The 21,412-nt window shown below is 41.0% G+C and overlaps 1 protein-coding gene across 1 annotated transcript in view; it reads right to left on the reverse strand.

Moving 5' to 3' along the window:
- Positions 1-3,782: 3,782 nt before the first annotated feature.
- The window catches only part of PSMB1 (proteasome 20S subunit beta 1), a 96,097-nt gene continuing 78,467 nt past the window's right edge, over positions 3,783-21,412 (reverse strand). Inside the window, exons 4-6 of the mRNA XM_069769287.1 lie at positions 15,446-15,575; positions 5,636-5,742; positions 3,783-4,055 (exon numbers count right to left, since the gene is read on the reverse strand). Coding sequence (XP_069625388.1) covers positions 3,870-4,055; positions 5,636-5,742; positions 15,446-15,575 — 423 coding nt within the window. The 3' untranslated portion in view covers positions 3,783-3,869. The remainder of the gene's footprint in view (positions 4,056-5,635; positions 5,743-15,445; positions 15,576-21,412) is intronic.

Consider the following 21,412-nt stretch of genomic DNA (forward strand, 5'->3'; position numbering starts at 1 on the left):
TTCAATCGGTGCAGGAGGGGGTACATGAAGGCGACACTCCACATTCCCGCCAGTTGTTGGTTTGGGGAGATTGGACCCTTGAAAGGATCCATCTTGACTAATTTTTTATTTTATTTTTTACAAGGAATATAAAGTCTGAAGACCAGACCCATGTGCCTCCTACAGACACTAAGTATGAACTGGTTCGGGCTGAAGCCAGTGGTAACTGTATACTGCAGAGGAGGAGCTGACTTTTTTTGTATTCACTTAGCATCAGCCTCCTAGTGGCAGCAGCATACACCCATGGTTCCTGTGTCCCCCAATGAGGCGAAGGAGAAAAATCAACAGCATGTTAAGAATTGTTTTTATTTATTTTTTACGCCGTTCCTCGTGCGGTATAAGTGATTAGGCAACTTTATTCTTCTGATCAGTGCAATTACAGCAATACCAGATTTATATCAGGTTTTTATGTTTGGCAGAGGTCACGCACTAAAAGGCGCTTTTTATTACGAAAACTAGTTTTTGCATCACCATATTTTGATAGCTATACTTTTTTCATATTTCGTCTGACAGTCATGTTATGGCTTGTTTTTTGCGAGACGAGCTGTTTGTATTGGTACCATTTTCAGGCACATGATACTTTTTGATGGCTTTCTATTCCAATTTTCGGGGGACAGAATTAACAAAAACAGCAATTCAGGAATTGTTTATTTTTTTTCTTTTATACTGTTCCGCGTGTGGTAAAATTGATAAGGCAGCTTTATTCTTCGGGTCAGTATGATTACAGCGATACCTCAGTTATAGCTTTATGTTTTGACGCTTGCACACAAAAACTATTTTATAGAAAAAATTATTTTTACAGCACTATTCTGAGAGCTATAATTTTTTTATTTTTCTGCTGATTTAAGCTATATGTTGGCTTGTTTTTTGCAGAACAAGATGATGCTTTCAGCGGTACCATTGTTATTTACATCCGTCTTTTTGATCGCGTTTTATTGCATTTTTGTTCGGCGGTATGATAAAGCATAGTTTTTATGGTTTATATTCTTTATGGTGTTCACTGAAGGGTTGTTGCAGGCTGTTACAGACGTGGTGATACCAAATGTGTGTACTTTGAGGGTATGTGCACACGTTGCGGATTCTCTGCAGATCCGCATCGTTTTTTGAGGTGCAGAAACGCTGCAGATCCGCGATTGATTTACAGTACAATGTAAATCAATGAGAAAACAAAATGCTGTGCACACTTAGCGGAAAGCGCTGCGGTTTAAAAGTAGCATGTCACTTCATTTTTGCAAATCTGCAGCGTTTTTGTACCCATTCCATTATAGAAAACCGCAGGGGTAAAAAAACGCAGCAAATTCGCAAGAAAACCACAGCAAAAACGCACAAAAACGCTGCAGAACCGCACAAAAACACGACAAATCCGCAGGAGCGTTTTCTGCCAGGAGAGGCAGAATCCGCACCAGAAGCCTAATCCGCAACGTGTGCACCTAGCCTTAGGCTAGGTGCACACGATGCAGATTTAGTGCAGATTTGCAGCGTTTTTTTTCTGCAGCAGAAACACTGCAGAACTGCACTGTGATTTCCAGTACAATGTAAATCAATGTGAAAAAAAAAAACGCTGTGCACATGGTGCAGAAAAACTGCAGATTTCAAAGAAGTGCATGTCACTTCTTATGTGCAGTTCTGCAGAGTTTCTGCACCCCTCCATGATAAAAATCTGCAGTGACAAAAACTGGCACAAAAACCAACAAAAACGGCACCTGCGGATTCTGCCAGGAGATGCAGATTTAGTGCAGAAAATTCTGCACCACATTTCCTACGTGTGCACATAGCCTGTTTTTTTATTTACATAAATAAATTTATTTATTGGAAAAATAGTTATTTTGTTTATTTAGAAAAAATATATTTTTACACTTTTTTAATAAACTTTTTTACATTGTCCCATTATGGGACATCACTATATAATGTCAGATCGCTGATCTGATTTTCTGCACTGCTTAGAATGAGATCAGCGATCTGTCAGGCAGGCAAGGAGGCTTCTCAGGTCCTGCTCTCTGCAGGACCCATGGAACGGAACGGATTCCCTGCGCAATGCTTCTCTATGCCCCTGTCACTACTGACAGCGGCATCAGAGGGGTTAAATGCCCTCGATTGGTGATCGCATCGATCGGGGCATTGCTGCGGGGTGTTAGATGTCACATACAGCTGACACCCGATTGCCAAGGCGCTCAGCATGAGGCCGCGCAATCGATGCGCTGTACTAGTACTGCTGTTTGCAGGAGCACACCTCCCGCAGAACAGTACTAGTACGGCGCAAGTCGGGAAGGGATTAAGCACATCAGGCCATTGACCCAGACAGGGTCTTACAAAGCGCACACTCCCTATTTTTGAGCTTTGCACTAACTTTAAGCCTTTTCTAATAAACAAACAAGAAAAGGTCCCTATTAACTAGGTGAACATTTATGAAGGTCACTCACCACTGCTGTTTACTTAAGTATACCGGATTCGGAGGCTGGACCACATCACAAGACTGTGTCTCAGGACTCATGACCCACTTCCACTCCACTGGCTAGCCTTCCTGCCATTTGTGCGACTGCCCGCTGCTGTTCCTCCATCATACATGGGAAGTAGAGCCAGAAAAAAAGTGGGGAACCATCTCATGGATGCCTCCTCCGGACACCCTGGGCATGCTCATCATAGGGGCAGCCCTTCCTGGATCGTGCAGACCAGGAAACGCATGCAACCATAAGGTGATGGTGCAGTCGCCCGCACCCACTTGACAGAAGAGGCTCGCTTGGGTCCACCTAAGTGCTTTGAGGCCCCCCAACGCCAGCTGCAGCAGATGTGCTGCCCAGCCAGGAACATGATGGACCCAAGTCTGAGAGAAAAAAAAAAATCATGTGTCACAACAATCATTCCCCTGGACAACTCCAGGAAGTAGACTCCCTCTCAAACAACTGGACAGAAAACCCAACTGATGATGAAAGGGAGAGGTACCACCCCTTTTATTCTGTACGATCCCCTCTCTGGTGGGGCAGTCGTGGGTGATAGGAAAACAAACTCGCTATATAGAGACCAACACTGATATTACCACCACATATTCTGCAGAATATTAAGAAATTTCAGTACAGTTACAGATAGTGACTTACAGGTAACATTCTTTCTGAAGGAGCCGTTCACTTTCCCATCTTTAAAAATTTGGCCCATATTACCAGGACAACTTCTTCCATCCTCGTCTTGCTGAAGAGGTTAAGACGTCAACACATTTGACTTCACATTTCCAACTTGCACAAACTCCTCATCCTGCCGATACCCCAATACTGAACCACTGCGGCCGTATTTCTCACCTGCTGAGTGGCACAAGTGCTTCTCTTACTGCCACACAACTCCCAGCACTGTACCTCTAATACAGCAAAATGCACCCTTTAGCCACTCCAGAGGGTAAAATGACCTCCTAAAAATTTAAATGCCCTGTAAGCCTTAGGTGTTCAAATTTTGCTCCCTAGAAAGCAGTAAAGACCCGTGCACCTCTCTGACAGATGGAAGACCCTGACCCCGAGTATGTCTTTAAGTGCCCATTTAACATTGTCTCCTTCGAGTGTCCCCCTGGCAGTTACTGCTGAGGACACAGGTAGAAACATACATAAAAATACTACACATTGAAGAGGGTAAGTCTTAAAATCCAAAGCATTCTCCTATTTCTACAGGCACTTGTACATGTATTGCAAAAGAACTGCGGATTTGCAGAGTCACACACAGGCGACAAAAAAACTCGTATCACCACAAACACAGCAACTCACTTTCCCAAAGCAATTTTTTTTTGTTTTTATTTTAAAAAGAAAAAAAAAGTTACAATTATTCAAGTTGATTGCTGCAAATGAAGTGAATTAATCTTTTCTCAGAGAAACAGACTCTTCTCTTACGCCATCCTTGGTGACAATGCTGATTTTTAGGGCATCCCCTGTATACACATCTCTTTCTGCTGCAGAAATAAATACATCTTTCACAAGTTGCTTTGCCTTTTCCAAGGTTAGTGGAAGCTGCTCCACATTTTGCATGTTCTTGTATCCAATCTAAGAAGAAGCATAGAAATATTAGCCTTGCCATATAGAAATATTTTTTTTATCAATGCTTAGAAAAAAAATGTATGCAAAACAACCAGTTATAGGGTCTCCCATCGCATCTAGTATTCTTGCAAGAAATGTAGATAATGGGAATAAATACATTCATTGGAATTGGTTTGGGGTCTTTAAGGGCCCCATTTCAACACTCCTTGCTTTAAATTTTACCCTTCCAGACAACTAGCATTGACTTGTTAAAATAAATAGGATACAGGTAAGGAAGTGGCTGTGTGTGAAGAGCACAATGGTGGGATAAGTCTGCTGTGAACAAATGTCAGGGGTTTGGAAAAGTACACACTTTTTGAACCGCTTCACGACATGCGCTGTACATGTACGGCGCATGGCGTGTCCCTCTCTTTGATGTTGGCTCACACACTGAGCTCACATCGTTCCAGGCACATGCCTCTGTGTAGCAGAGGCTATCGGACAACTGCAGCTTCCAGTCTCCCATGGAGAATACTGAAGCATGCAAAAAGTAAAAAGTTTAAAAAAAAAAGTAAATATTTTTAAAAAGTTAAAAAGTTCAAGTCACCGCCATATGCCCCATTCAAAATATAACAATTCAGCCAATTGAAAAAAAAAAAAAAAATTTGGTAATGATTAATCCGATCGGTAAGCAGAATAACGGAAAAAAAAAGTCAAAACACCAGAATTACTTTTTTTGGTCGCTGCAACTTTGCATTAAAACACATTAACAGGCAATCAAAAGATCTAATGGACACCAAAATGGTATCATTAAAACATCATCTCAGCACACAAAAAATAAGCCCTCACCCTGCTCCAGATCCTGAAAAATGGAGATGCTATGGGTGTTGGAAAATAACGCAATTTTTTTTTTTTCTTAAACAAACGTAGGAATTTTTTTTCACCATTTAAATAGAAAAAAAAAAAAAAACAACCTAGACATGTTTGGTGTCTATGAACTTGTAATGACCTGGGGAATCATAATGGCAGGTCAGTTTTAGCATTTGTTGAACATGGTAAAAAAAAAATCCTTAAAATATTTGTAGAATTGCACTTTTTTGCAATTTCACAGCACCTGGAATTTTTTTACCCCCATTTTTGAGTACACTATATTTTAAAATCAATGGGGTCATTCAAAATTACAACTAATCCCGCAAAAAAAACCAGCCCTCACATGGCTCTGGAAATAAAGTGAAAAACAAATGCAAAAACTAAAAAGGGCTGCGGAGTGAATGGGTAAAAAAGGTAATTCCACAATCACAAGCTATCACTTATTCACCGGGTCACAGCAATCATGAGCAGGGTGTGCTAGAGTCCACATGTGCATGGAGCAGCGGTGCCCGACACTAAATAAAATTGCCGGAGATAGCCAAATACAATCCTACCATTATCTCTGACGTCCACTACATGGCCCAATTACGGCTACAACACAAGACTAATAATTGGATGATGTAAATGAGACTTAAGCAATGATAGTGGATTGAGTCCAAATAATTTGGCCAATTTACATATTTCTGCACGGAGACGATAGGCAAAAGGATACATCATGATTAACGATAATATATTACCTGGTTATCTAAAAGGGGCTGAAGCATGGCACTTGCAGAACCCCCTGCCTTGTATGAATCTCTCTGGTAGGATCCTACAGGGTCAAAACTGTACACTGCTCCTTTACCTGAAACGAAAAGGCAATAATAAACACTTGTCCTTCATAACAGAAACCAAGCCTATTGTAATTAGTGGCATACAATTACTGCTTATTGATTATTAAAGGGATTGTCCACTACTACCAGACAACCCATTCATAATTGCTCTGATAAAATGCTGATGGTCCAGGAGGCATGGTTTTTTGTTTTTCATTTTATTTGAGGCACTTAAATTAAGAATGGATTGTATTCTAATGGACGTCACCCTAAATGGCTCATTCACCAACATGCAGCTTACATCTTACACCGACGTCTTCAGCTAAGCAAAGGCTCTAGGATATAGTATTATTGTATTACATGTCAATGGCATTTTAGAAGACTGGAGACAAGAGCAGCTTGAATTAGTGTCTTGGCAAAGTCTTGATAAATCATCAACAACCCTGCAATAAAAAGGAGTACGGTAATTCCAGTACTGTCCTCTGCGACAGCTGGTCTTTATCTCTGTGGGCACCTGTCACTTACTGGGCTCTGCAGTCATTACTACAATAGGGACCACAAAAAGGGGTCGCACTGTATCATCCCGCTGCTGCCATATCAGGATATTCCGGATACTTTATCCCTTTCATTTTGGTGGAGATCAGTATGTTTCTAACACACTGCAATCAAGCAATCTCATGCTTTAAAAGAAATAAGCATATTCAGCACCAGAGTTGGTAAAAAACTGATTCTTAAAAAAAAAAAAAAAAAAAATTTTTTACCCCAACAGTGAACAAAGGTGCTTTTTATCAACTTGCCCCCCCCCTTGAAAAATTGAATAAAAAACTAATTCATACAGCAAAATAAAAGCCTGAATACAAAATAAAAGCCTGAATAAAATGAGGAGTCTTAGAAAAGTGTGATGTAAACCAAATTTTTAAAGAATTTTTTTTTCCTTTATAAAAAAAAAAAAAAAAAAAAAGCAGTAAAATACAAACCTCATAAAACTATATAAATTTGGTATAGACAACTGGCAAAATTAAGTCGTCAGGTTATTTGTGCTGCTCAGTAAGAAAATGAATCCCGACAATAGCACTCTTGCATTTTTTTTCTTCATCTTTCAACAGCATTAATTTTTCCCTCAAACCACATCTTGTAAAACTGACAAAATTATAGGGTCATGGCTCATTAAGGGCTATATCACTTAACCCCTTTACGACCTCTGACGTATAGGTATAGGTACGTCATAGGTCGCCTCCTCAATTTGATGTGGGATCCGGCACTGAGCCTGCATCTTTTCAGGCACAGCTGATCCGTGATCCACCCGCAATCGGACAGCGGCAATTAACATGCGCACGACAGAAGCGAACCACAAACCCAGCCCAACTGCACACCTGTTACATGATCGTGGTGCGCGGATGAGTTGGCATGACAACCAGGGGTGTGCAGGAGACCCCTGTGGCTGTCACTGCAGATCTGCCATGAGTGCCACCCCGTGGCCGGACTTCACCGCAGATGATTATTTCTGTTACACGTATTACAAATATTGTATCTACACCCAAATGGTATGATGAAAAACGTCAGCTCGGTGCGCACAAAAATAAGCCCTACCCCAGTCCCCAAAAAATGGAAAAGCCACGGGTCTCAAAAAAAACCAAAACACTTTTTTTTTCTTTTTTTCCCACAAACTTCGGATTTTTTTCACCACTTAAAAAAAAGAACCTAGACATGTTTGGTATCTGCAAACTCGCAATGACCTGGAGAATCATAATGGCAGGTCAGATTTAACATTTCATGAACATGGCTAAAAAATACACAATTGTGGAATTGCACTTTTTTTTTACAATTTTGCAGCACTTGGAATATTTTTTCGGTTTTCAGGACACAATAGGGTAAAACCAGTGGTGCCGTTTAAAAGTACAACTCGTCCAGCAAGAAACAAGCATTGAGACAGCCATATTGACAGGAAAAAAAAAAAAAAAATTATATATATATATATATATATATATATATATATATATATATATATATATATATATATATATATATATATATATATATATATATATATATATATATATATAATGGCAAAAATGGAAAATCCCAGAGCGGTGAAGGGGTTAAAGCTGCATCATCTGGAACGGAGCCCCCATGACACACTGGAGAAGCAGACTACAAAATCCAGAACTTGCCTGTAGCAGCGATTGGATCATGCAGTGTTGATGTTTGCTATGGTAGCCAAGGGCAATCAAGATTCATAGAATGGCAACTTACAGTAGTATTGCCGAAAATAGTAAAGTGATAGTAGATTCAAGTCCCCACAAGGAAAATAAAAAGTAAAAATAAAAAGATATATATTAACCCCTTCACCCCAAAGCCTGTTTTCTCCTAAGTGACAGGGCCAATTTTTACAATTCTGACGACTGTCACTTTATGAGGTCATAACTCTGAAACGCTTCAACGGATCCTGGTGATTCTGACATTGTTTTCTCGTGACATTGTACTTCATGAAAGTGGTAAAACTTCTGCGATATGACTTGCATTTATTTGTGAAAAAAACAAAAATTTGTCGGAAATTATGAAATATTAGCAATTTTCAAACTTTTAGTTTTTATGCCCTTAAATTAGAGAGTTATATCACACAATATAGTTAATAAACAACATTTCCCACATGTCTGCTGTACATCAGCACAATTTTGGAAACATAATTTTGTTAGGGAGTTATAAGGGTTAAAAGTTGACCAGCGATTTCTCATTTTTGCAACAAAATTTGCAAAACCATTTCTTTTTACGGACCACCTCACACTTGAAGTGACTTTGAGGGGTCTATATGACAGAAAATGCCCAAAAGTGACACCATTCTAAAAACTGCACCCCTCAAGGTACTCAAAACCACATTCAAAAAGTTTATTAACCCTTCAGGTGCTTCACCGGAATTTTTTGAATGTTTAAAAAAAATTTAACATTTACAGTGGTGTTCAAAAGTCCTGCATAGGCGTGAAGAAAACTATGTTTCATACTTCTGCATCTCTACAGTGAAACTGGTGGAACAGATATGTTTTTGTAATCCCTCATTGTAGGCCATACTCATTTTTGAATGTCCCAAGTGTATAAATTGTTATGGTATGTGCATTTTTGATAATTTTTTTACAGCATAACCATACCTACACTAGTACAGTGTGTAGAATGGTGAACAGGTTTCTAAGTTCACTAACTTCCAATGCAAGCTCACACAGACTTAAATTTTACTTTTTAAGATTTATTATTTTTTATTTAATTCAGAGTGTTGAGCAGAAGGCAGCATTTTCTTATTAAGGATGTCTATGTATTTTTTTGCATTAACCATACCCTCCACAATATGAAGCCTTCCATCACCATTGGCTGCCATACAGCCCCAGACCATTACTTTCATAGGATGTTCCACAGAGGAGCTCAAACACTCTGGCTTGTACTCTTCATGTGGGAACCTTCTCACATAAGACTTGCCATCATTTCCTAAAATGCAAAAAGTGCTTTCATCACTAAATAGCACTTTTTCCCACTCCTCCTTCCTCCATTTTAACTATTTCAATGCCCACAGTTTTCGGCTTTGTCTTTGTATGGCTGTCATCAATGGCTTCTTTCGGGCCTTGCACCCTCTCAATCCTGCTTCCAAACATCTCTTCCTAACAGTTGATGTTGCTACCTCAATATTGCACTTTTCTTGCCATTCTCGCAGAAGCTGAGGAGAGGTGAGCTTTCGATTGGCAAGGGATGTTCTTATCAGTACTCTATCCTCCCTTTTAGTTGACTTTCTGGGCCGACCAGATCTGGGCCTGTCCTGGGTAATTCCAAGATGCTAATGTTTCTGCAAAATTCTTACGACTGTACTCTGATTACAGCCGACCTTCCTTGCGATCTGGGGGCCAGTATAACCCTCTTCATGTAGCACCACAACTCGCACACGATCCTCCGCTGGCAAAAATCTGAAGGATCCCATCATAAAACTCTACAGATGATTCACTAGATAGACCAACAGATAAAACAAGCAAACAAAGCAGCAGATGTGATGCAATGTGATTGGCTGCCATATCCAGGTTATGATGGTCACAAGAACCTCATCTGTGATTGGCTAATTTTGGATCTGAAGCTGTACAATGTTTAGTTCTGCTTTCAATTCCCATATTGTTGCAATAATTTCAGGCAAAACTGCTTCAAAAGCTAAAAATATTACAGGGAAAGCATGCAAAATTGTATTCTGAACAAAACGATATATAATATGTCATATTAGCATCGAAAATATTCGACAGAAAACGTTTAAAACTTGAAAAAAAAATCAATCAATTTATCCTATGCAGGACTTTTGAACACCACTGTAACTTTTTTTTCACAAAATTTTTACTTCAGGTCCAATTTGTTTCATTTTACCAAGGGTAACAGGAGAAATTGGACCACAAAAGTCGTTGTACAATTTGTCCTGAGTACGCCGATACCCCATATGTGGGGGTAAACCACTGTTTGGGCACATGGCAGAGCTCGGAAGGGAAGGAGCGCCATTTGACTTTCCAATGCAAGATTTGCTGGAATTGAGATCAGAGCCCATGTCACGATTGGAGAGCCCGACGTGCCTAAACAGTGGAAACCCCCACAAGTGACACCATTTTGGAAAGTAGACCCTCAAAGGAACTAATCTAGATGTGTGGTGAGCACTTTGAACCTCCACGTGCTTCACAGAAGTTTATAATGTAGAGCCGTAAAAAAAATTTCTTACTAATTTTCACAAAAAATGATCTTTTTGCCCCAAATTTTTTTTTCCCAAGGGTAACAGGATAAATTGGACCCCAAAAGTCGTTGTGCAATTTGTCCTGAGTACGCCGATACTTCATATATGGGGATAAACCACTGTTTGAGCGCATGGCAGAGCTCGGAAGGGAAGGAGCGCCATTTGACTTCTCAATGCAAAATTGGCTGGAATTGAGATCGGAACCCATGTCTCATTTGGAGAGCCCCTGACGTGCCTTAACAGTGGAAACCCCCCACAAGTGACCCCATTTTGGAAAGAAGACCCCCTAAGGAACTTATCTAGATGTGTGGTGAGAACTTTTAACCCCCAATTGTTTCACTAAAGTTTAGAATGTAGCGGTGTGAAAATTAAAAAATCATTTTTTCTTTCCACAAAATGATGTTTTAGCCCGCAATTTTTTTTTTCGCCAAGGGTAACAGGAGAAATTGGACCACAAAAGTTATTGTCCAATTTGTCCTCAGTACGCTGATACCCCATATGTTGGGGGGGAACCACCGTTTGAGTGCATGGCAGAGCTCGGAAGGGAAGGAGCGCCGTTTGAAATGCAGACTTAGATGGATTGGTCTGCAGGTGTCATGTTGCATTTGCAGAGCCCCTGATGTACCTAAACAGTAGAAACCCCCCACAAGTGACCCCATATTGGAAACTAGACCCCCCAAGGAACTTATCTAGATGTGTTGTGAGAGCTTTGAACCAACAAGTGTTTCACTACAGTTTATAACGCAGAGCCGTGAAAATAAAAAATATTTTTTTTCAACGAAAATTATATTTTAGCCCCCACGTTTTTATTTTCCCAAGGGTAACAGGACAAATTAGACCCCAAAATTTGTTGGCCAACTTGTCCTGAGAACGCTGATACCCCATATGTTGGGGGGAACCACTGTTTGGGCGCACAGGAGAACTCGGAAGGGAAGGAGCAGTGTTTTAGTTTTTCAAAGCAGAATTGGCTGGAATTGAGATCGGACGCCATGTCGCGTTTGGAGAGCCCCTGATGTGCCGAAACAGTGGAAACCCCCCAATTCTAACTGAAACCCTAATCCAAACACACCCCTAACCCTAATCCCAATGGTAACCCTAACCCTAGCCCCAACCCTAGCCCTAACCCTAGCTTTAACGGGAAAATGGAAATAAATACATTTTTTTACATTTTATTATTTTTCTTTAACTAAGGGGGTGATGAAGGGGGGTTTGATTTACTTTTATAGCGTTTTTTTGGTGGATTTTTAGGGTTGGCAGCTGTCACACACTAAAAGACGCTTTTTATTGCAAAAAATAGTTTTTGCATCACCACATTTTGAGAGCTATAATTTATCCATATTTTGGCCCACAGTCATGTGAGATCTTGTTTTTTGCGGGACGAGTTGACGTTTTTATTTGTACCATTTTTGGGCATATGACATTTTTTGATCGCTTTTTATTCCGATTTTTATGAGGCGGAATGAACAAAAACCAGCAATTCCTGAAATTCTTTTAGGGGGGGGCGTTTATACCGTTCCACGTGTGGTAAAATTGATAAAGCAGCTTTATTCTTCAGGTCAGTACGATTACAGCGATACCTCATTTATATCTTTTTTTATGTTTTGGCGCTTTACACTTTTTGTGTAAAAATGTGTCTATTTTATATAAAAAAATAATTGTTTTTGCATCGCTTTATTCTGAGAGCTATAACTTTTTTATTTTTCTGCTGATGACGCTGTATGGCGGCTTTTTCTTTGCGGGACAAGATGACGTTTTCAGCGGTACCATGGTTATTTATATCCGTCGTTTTGATCGCGTGTTATTCCACTTTTTGTTTGCCTGTATGATAATAAAGCAATGTTTTTTGCCTTTTTTTTTGCGGTGTTCACTGAAGGGGTTAACTAGTGGGATAGTTTTATAGAGCGCGTCGTTACGGACGCGGCGATACCAAATATGTGTACTTTTATTTTTTTCAATTTACATAAATAAATGGATTTACTGGGAAAAAATTTTTTTTCTTTATTTGGGGATTTTTTAAAATTTTTTTTTATACATTCTATTTTTTTTTTTTTTTTTACTTTCTACCATTGTCCCAGGGTGGGACATCACTGTATTAGATCAGATCGTTGATCTGATAGTGTGCAGACCCGGAAGGAGTCCCGCGGCCATCTTGGATCCGGGGACTCCTTCCGGGTCACCGGAGCAACGCGATCTCATCGCGTTTCTCTGGTGGGAGAGCGCAGGGAGCCCCCGTCCCTGAGCGATCCCCCTCTATGCCGCTGTCACTACTGACAGCGGCATCAGAGGGGTTAAATGCCCGCAATCGGCGCTACCGCCGATCGTGGGCATTGCTGCGGGATGTCAGCTGCCATATACAGCTGACACCCGCACCCGATCACCGCGGCGCTCAGCGCGAGACGGCGGTGATCGATGCGCCGTACTAGTACTGCTGCTGGCACAAATGCAGTGCCGGCAGCGCAGTACTAGTATGGCGCATGTCACGAAGGGGTTAAAGGGAATCTGTCACCACTTTTTTGTGATATCATGTAAAAATATCATTCAATTTAGTGTCGGCTCAAGTACTTTTGATACCCCTTGACTCCCCACCAATGATACATAAATACCGCTTATATTCCTCCGACGGTGTATGTAAACCAGCTCGGTCCGATGCGATAGGTGGGGCTTATTGTCTGTCTCTCCCCCTCCTGGCTTGCTCTACGCATTACTTTCTGGTAATTCCTGTGTTCGCATAGCGTTCAAATGGTCCCTTGCGCATGCGCAGTATGCTTTGCCCAACTGTGGGCAAAGCCAAAAACCAGTATTGCGCATGCGCCGGCAAACAATTGCGTTCTGTGGCCCGTAAGTATACTTGTACACTTCCGGCCATAGAAAGCCATGGCTTATGCCGGCGCATGCGCAATACTGTGGGCAAAGCATACTGTGCATGCACAAAGGACCATTTGGATGCGCACGAGAGGTAACTTTATGCTATCTGTGATATTAACAGAAACGAATACGAACAGCAACACGGGGGTGGAGACGAACAATAAGACCAACCATTGGCCCGAGCAGATTTACATACACCGCGGGAATAATAATTAAAAAAAAAAAAAAAAAGTGGTGACAGATTCCCTTTAAATGTTTAAAATTACCCTAATTTTTCCATACGGGAAAATAAAACAACCCATGCCGCCGAATTTGGTATTGCGGTGTCCGGTATAGTGCAATCCAACAAAATATTAAATTTTTTAAGAAGTTATTGAAATTTTCTGTTTTCATATCAATGTTAAAACTTCATAAAAATATTTTATGTAAAAAAAAAAAAAGTTATTTGTTGGACACAAAAATGGGAAATCTAATTGAAAAGAATGAAAAAAATCAGAATTACTTTTTTTTTTTAGTCTACATACTCATCACAAAAATGCTATAGACCAATTAAAACATCATATGCACTTCAGAATGTGATTAATAAAACTGTCAGTGCACAAAAAAACAAGACCCTCTCACATCAGACTGAATTTATTTTTTTTTTTTTTTAAAGTTACTTTTTTATACAATTTTCTGAATTTTTTTTGAACCACTCAAATATACATTTATGAGTTTATTGTTGTAATTATACAGATTTAAAGAATCAGGTTACCAGATAATTTTTACTGCAGTGTGAATTACATACCGTAATTACCTTTTTGTTTTTGGATATGGAGTTTTTTTTTCACCACACTTATAATTTCTTCTCTGTTGTTCATTACACTATATGTACTCCCCCATGAGATGTGCCTAGTTGCAGTCATGTGCTCGCTAGACTCTCCTCTGCTTCTATCAATGTTCTAGAAAAAAAGTCTAGTTGGCATGTGACCACAAGTATGCAAATTGCACTCTAGAGTTCACAACCACCCACACAGGGAATTGTGACAGCATGCACATACAGTCACATCACAGCAGTTTGCAGTCATCTTGAAAGAATGCAGAAGTTTCCTTCTTAGACTGGACAAGCTCTTTAGTTCTTTGAAAAGCCCTTCAAAAGGTAAGGTGACTAGAAAATTGGCAATGCAGTTTCTGGTGCAGTTATTTGAACAAAAGAAGAAAGTAGTATTACAATTCTTCCTTCATATTTGGCTTTCCTTTGGAAAAAAAAAATATTAAACAATGTTGTGATGTAACATGCTCATGGTTTCTTCTAAATAACGCTCCAATTTATAATATAAATTTTGGAAACGTTTTCATATATTCTAAATTTGGCCTGGCCTGCACCAACACTCAATGGATGGTTGGTGGAAGTCCGACACCAGGCAACCCCCATGGACCAGTGCTAATCAGCACCGGCAGAGGCTAGATAAAAGCATACGAGGCAGAACCTGTGCTTCGCTCAGTGGTTGCTGCAGAGTACTCCGCTAGATCTCTTAGGGTATGTGTCCATGTTCAGGATTGCATCAGGATTTGGTCAGGATTTTATGCAGGTGAAATCCTGACCAGATCTGCACCTGAGGTCACTGGAAGGTCACCTGCGCTTTTTCTGCAATGTAAGGACATACTGCGTTCTTAAAAGACACGCCGCATGTCCGTTTTCGCGGGTATGCCCAATGAGTCTTCGTGCATAGTGGAGACGGGATTTCATGAAATCCCCTCCACTATGCTGGAACATCTGGACGCTGAGTTTTTGACGATGCGGCTCAACGCAGCGTTTCCTGAATGTGGAAACATATCATCATTGGGCAGCAGCCATTAAGCAATGTACGGAGCTGCCATGTTCCGCCCAGCTCCGTACTGGCGCAGAATACAGCTGCTGACAGTGCTGCGGACATTGAACCCTCCTCCCTGGATCGCTTATTGATGCTTGTGCCAAGGAGAGATTACCTCCTCCCTGGATCGCTTATTGATGCTTGTGCCAAGGAGAGATTATTCAGTCCTAGACAGCTCCTTCAATGCGTGTTATGTACAAAAGGTCTATGGCAATTTAGAATTAGATTAAATCACTAAATAGACGATGAATGAAAGATTTAAAACAAACAAGTTACCATCTTCATCAAGGCCTCCAATAATATTGTACACATAGTAGGGAAAGAAGCGTCTGGAGTAGAGGATTGTAGAAAGCATTGCTGCGATAGCTCCGCTGGTCATGGTCTTGTTGTTTGAGTGTTTATACATCTTAAAAGGGAGACAAAAAAATAGAGCAGATTACAATGTAATATACACAGTAATGATTGTCAAGTGAATTGTCAAGTTTGAGACCGATAGATTCAAACTTCCTTTCGTGTACAGATAAGGCCGCTAAAAAGGTAACCACATACAGTATAATGAAAGGTAACTCCTCTACATACTGTAGATAACATAGGATCGACCTTCACAATAGCTGATGTTAGACGTCACCTCCTTCCTCTCCATTCACAATCTTTGCCAGGATTAGAGCATCCATAGCTTATACTTCTGTACAAACAACAAGGGTCTGAATCTTCCATTGCTAATAAGAATAGGAGCGAGTCTAATATTTTGGGCCATCATGTTTACAATTGCCATAGGTTTCATTAAAACTTGTGCTGCTGCAATATCCTAGTCTGTCTCCTTCCCCCATTACCCTGTAGACTGTAAGCCTGTAAGCCAGCCCTCTCTTTTCTGTACCTGTCATTGTTAGACTGTAAATTATATTTTGTAAACAGCAAAAACAACTTTATTCCATTTAAAAAAAGATAAAACTATTACTAATATATATTCGTAATTTTTTAAATTTTAAAAAAGCAAAGTGGGCTGATGAAAAAGTTTGGTCACCCTTGGGAGATTTGTGTGCCGAGATAACTGACCAAGGATTCAGACCTTACTGTAATTAGCCTGTTAGGGTTATGCCTGGTTCACTACCATTGTTAAGGCTTCTTTTACACTTAGTGATTTTGCGGTCCGTTTTTGCGGCCTTAATAGATTTCTATGGGGCCGCAAAAACAGGCCGCATAAATTTGTCGGAGCACCGTACGCCATGTGGCCGTGAGGGAAGTATTTACGTCCGTGAAAAAATATCGAGCCTGTTTGATATTTTTCACGGCTTACGGACACGGCCCCCATTGAAAATCAATGGGGCCACAAAAACAAAGGCATATTGTTTTTGCGGTGTGCTGTGATTACCATATTAGTGGAACGCCGCTTTTTTTTTTTCAATACTTTTTCCTTAGTATTCGAAACTAGGAAAATGGCGATCCGCAAGATTTTTGCAGCCCGATTTTGAAGCAGACCATAAAAATCACAGCAAGTGCAAAAGAAGCCTAAGAAAGGCCAGGTGATGCATATTTCCCAGCTTTATAAAAACCCAGCCTCGACTAACCTTGTCCCAAAAAACAGTAGCCATGGGTTCTTCTAAGCACCTGCTTAGCACTCTGAAAATAGTGTAGGCCCACAAAGCAGGAGAAGGCTATAAGAAGATAGCAAAGCGTTTTCAAGTTGCCCTTCCCTCAGTTCAAAATGTAATTAAGAAATAGCAGCTAACAGGAACAGTGGAAATAAAGATAAGGTCTGGACGACCAAGCAAAATTTAAGCGAGAGGTGCTAGTAGCCAAATCAGAACTCCCACTTGACTGCAAAAGACCTTCAGAAAGATTTAGCAGACTCGAGTTGTGGTACATTGTTCTACCATACAGAGACTCTCCTGCGTCCTCAACATAAAATTCAGCATCAGAAGTATGCAAAAGAACATCTAAACAAGCCTGATGCATGAAACAAGTCCTGTAGACCGATAAGTCGATCAAACAACGATCAAAAGCTATGTGTGTAAAAAAAGGGCACAATTTAAGGACATAAACATCTTGCCAACTATTAATCAATTATGTTTTGGGGTTGTGTTTCAGCCAATGGCACAGGGAACATTTCATGGACAGAGGGAAGAATTGGTTCAATGAAATTTCAAGAAATTCTTGATGCAAACATACCACCACCTGTAAAAAAAACTGAAGTTAAAAAGAGGATGGCTTCTACAAATGGATAATGATTCTAAACACGTTAAAATCATCAACAGACAACTTCAAAAGGTGTAATCTGAAGATTTTACAATGGCTTTCACAGTCCCCTGATCTAAACATCATTGAAAATCTGTAGCTAGACCTGTGGAAAATCTGTGGCAGTCCATGCAAGATTACCAAGGAATCTCACAGAACTGGAAGAATTGTTCAAGGAAAAATGGATGAAAATACCTCAAACAAGAATTGAGAGACTTGTCTGGCTACAAAAAGCGGTTACAAACCGTCATACTTGCAAAATGGGGTGCTACAAGGTACCAACCATGGAGGTTGCCCAGATACATAAACACACACACACACACACACACACACACACACACACACTCATACACACAGTACAGAACAAAGGTTTGGACACCTCATTTAAAGATTTTTCTGTATTTTCATGACTATGAAAATTGTATATTCACACTGAAGGCATCAAAACTATGAATTAACACATGTGGAATTATATACTTAACCCCTTACCGGCATCGGACGTACTATACCGTCCGATGCCGGCTCCCCTGCTTTGATGCAGGGCTCCGCGGTGAGCCCGCACCAAAGCCGGGACATGTCAGCTGTTTTGAACAGCTGACATGTGCCCGTAATAGGCGCGGGCAGAATCGCGATCTGCCCGCACCTATTAACTAGTTAAATGCCGCTGTCAAACGCAGACAGCGGCATTTAACTACCGCTTCCGGCCGGGCGGCCGGAAATGACGTCATCGCCGACCCCCGTCACATGTCCGGGGGTCGGCGATGCGTCTCCATTGTAGCCATAGAGGTCCTTGAGACCTCTATGGTTACTGATTGCCCGTCGCTGTGAGCGCCACCCTGTGGTCGGCGCTCACAGCACACGTGCAATTTTGCTACATAGCAGCGATCAGCAGATCGCTGCTATGTAGCAGAGCCGATCGTGCTGTCCCTGCTTCTAGCCTCCCATGGAGGCTATTGAAGCATGGCAAAAGTAAAAAAAAAAAAGTTTAAAAAAAATGTGAAAAAAATAAAAAAAACATAAAAGTTTAAATCACCCCCCTTTCGCCCCAATCAAAATAAATCAATAAAAAAAATATCAAATCTACGCATATTTGGTATCGCCGCGCTCAGAATTGCCCGATCTATCAAATAAAAAAAAGTATTAACCTGATCGCTAAACAGCGTAGCGGGAAAAAAACTCGAAACGCCAGAATTACGTTTTTTTGGTCGCCGCGACATTGCATTAAAATGCAATAACGGGCGATCAAAAGAACGTATCTGCACCGAAATGCTATCATTAAAAACGTCATCTCGGCACGCAAAAAATAAGCCCTCAACCGACCCCAGATCACGAAAAATGGAGACGCTACGAGTATCGGAAAATGGCGCAATTTTTTTTTTTTTTTTTTAGCAAAGTTTGGAATTTTTTTTCACCACTTAGATAAAAAATAACCTAGTCATGTTTGGTGTCTATGAACTCGTAATGACCTGGAGAATCATAATGGCAGGTCATTTTTAGCATTTAGTGAACCTAGCAAAAAAGCCAAACAAAAAACCAATGTGGGATTGCACTTTTTTTGCAATTTCACCGCACTTGGAATTTTTTTCCCGTTTTCTAGTACACGACATGCTAAAACCAATGATGTCGTTCAAAAGTACAACTCGTCCCGCAAAAAATAAGCCCTCACATGGCCAAATTGATGGAAAAATAAAAAAGTTATGGCTCTGGGAAGGAGGGGAGCGAAAAACGAACACGGAAAAACGAAAAATCCCCTGGTCATGAAGGGGTTAAAGTGTGAAACAACTCAAATTATGTCATTTTTTTGGGGTTCTTCAAAGTAGCCACCTTTTGCTTTGATGACTGCTTTGCACACTCTTGGTATTCTCTTGATGAGCTTCAAGAGGCAGTCACCGGAAATGGTTTTCACTTCACAGGTGTGCCTTGTCAGGTTTAATAAGTGGGATTTCTTGCCTTATAAGTGCAGTGGCAAAAACCATCAAGGGCTACAAAGAAACTGGCTCACATGAGGACCGCACCAGGAAAGGAAGACCAAGAGTCACCTCTGCTTCTGAGGATAAGTTTATCCGAGTCACCAGCCCCAGAAATCGCAGGTTAACAGCAGCTCAGATTAGAGATCAGGTCAAATGCCACACCGAGTTCTAGCAGCAGACACATCTCGACAACAACTGTTAAGAGGAGACTTTGTGCAGTAGGCCTTCATGGTAAAATAGCTGCTAGGAAACCACCGCTAAGGACAGGCAACAAGCAGAAGAGACTCGTTTGGGCTAAAGAACACAAGGAATGGACATTAGACCAGTGGAAATCTGTGTTTTGGTCTGATGAGTCCAAATTTGAGATCTTTGGTTCCAACCACTGTGTCTTTGTGCGACGCAGAAAAGATGAACGGATGGACGCTACATGCCTGGTTCCCACCGTGAAGCATGGAGGAGGAGGTGTGAGGGTGCTTTGCTGGTGACACTGTTAGGGATTTATTCAAAATTGAAGGCATACTGAACCAGCATGGCTACCACAGCATCTTGCAGCGGCAGGCTATTCCATCCGGTTTGCGTTTAGTTGGACCATCATTTATTTTTCAACAGGACAATGAACCCAAACACACCTCCAGGCTGCGTAAGGGCTATTTGACCAAGAAGGAGAGTGATGGGGTGCTACGCCAGATGACCTGGCCTCCACAGTCACCAGACCGGAATCCAATCAAGATGGTGTGGGGTGAGCTGGACCGCAGAGTGATGGCAAAAGGGCCAACAAGTGCTAAGCATCTTTGGGAACTCCTTCAAGATTGTTGGAAGACCATTCCCGGTGACTACCTCTTGAAGCTCATCAAGAGAATGTCAAGAGTGTGCAAAGCAGTCATCAAAGCAAAAGGTGGCTACTTTGAAGAACCTAGAATATGACAATTTGAGTTGCTTCACACTTTTTTGTTAAGTATACAGTGGGGCAAAAAAGTATTTATTTAGTCAGTCAGCAATAGTGCAAGTTCCACCACTTAAAAAGATGAGAGGCGTCTGTAATTTACATCATAGGTAGACCTCAACTATGGGAGACAAACTGAGAAAAAAAAATCCAGAAAAATCACATTGTCTGTTTTTTTATCATTTTTTTTGCATATCATGGTGGAAAATAAGTATTTGGTCAGAAACAAACAATCAAGATTTCTGGCTCTCACAGACCTGTAACTTCTTCTTTAAGAGGCCCCTTTGTCCTCCACGCATTACCTGTAGTAATGGCACCTGTTTGAACTTACTATCAGTATAAAAGACACCTGTCCACAAGCTCAAACAGTCACATTCCAAACTCCACTACGGTGAAGACCAAAGAGCTGTCAAAGGCCACCAGAAACAAAAAATTGTAGCCCTGCACCAGGCTGGGAAGACTGAATCTGCAATAGCCAACCAGCTTGGAGTGAAGAAATCAACAGTGAGAGCAATAATTAGAAATGGAAGACATACAAGACCACTGATAATCTCCCTCGATCTGGGGCTCCACACAAAATCCCACCCAGTCGGGTCAGAATGATCACAAGAACGGTGAGCAAAAATCCCAGAACCACGCGGGGGGGCCTAGTGAATGAACTGCAGAGAGCTGGGACCAATGTAACAAGGCCTACCATAAGTAACACACTACGCCACCATGGACTCAGATCCTGCAGTGCCAGACGTGTCCCACTGCTTAAGCCAGTACATGTCCGGGCCCGTCTGAAGTTTGCTAGAGAGCATTTGGATGATCCAGAGGAGTTTTGGGAGAATGTCCTTTGGTCTGATTAAAACAAAACTGGAACTGTTTGGTAGAAACACAACTTGTCGTGTTTGATGGATGCAACTCAGTATTCTTTTTCCTCCAAACACCATACCTACTGTAAAGCATGGTGGTGGAAACATCATGCTTTGGGGCTGTTTCTCTGCAAAGGGGCCAGGACGACTGATCCGGGTACATGAAAGAATGAATGGGGCCATGTATCGTGAGATTTTGAGTGCAAACCTCCTTCCATCAGCAAGGGCATTGAAGATG

Source organism: Ranitomeya imitator, chromosome 5, assembly GCF_032444005.1.
Source record: "Ranitomeya imitator isolate aRanImi1 chromosome 5, aRanImi1.pri, whole genome shotgun sequence".
Classification (NCBI taxonomy): Eukaryota; Metazoa; Chordata; class Amphibia; order Anura; family Dendrobatidae; genus Ranitomeya; species Ranitomeya imitator.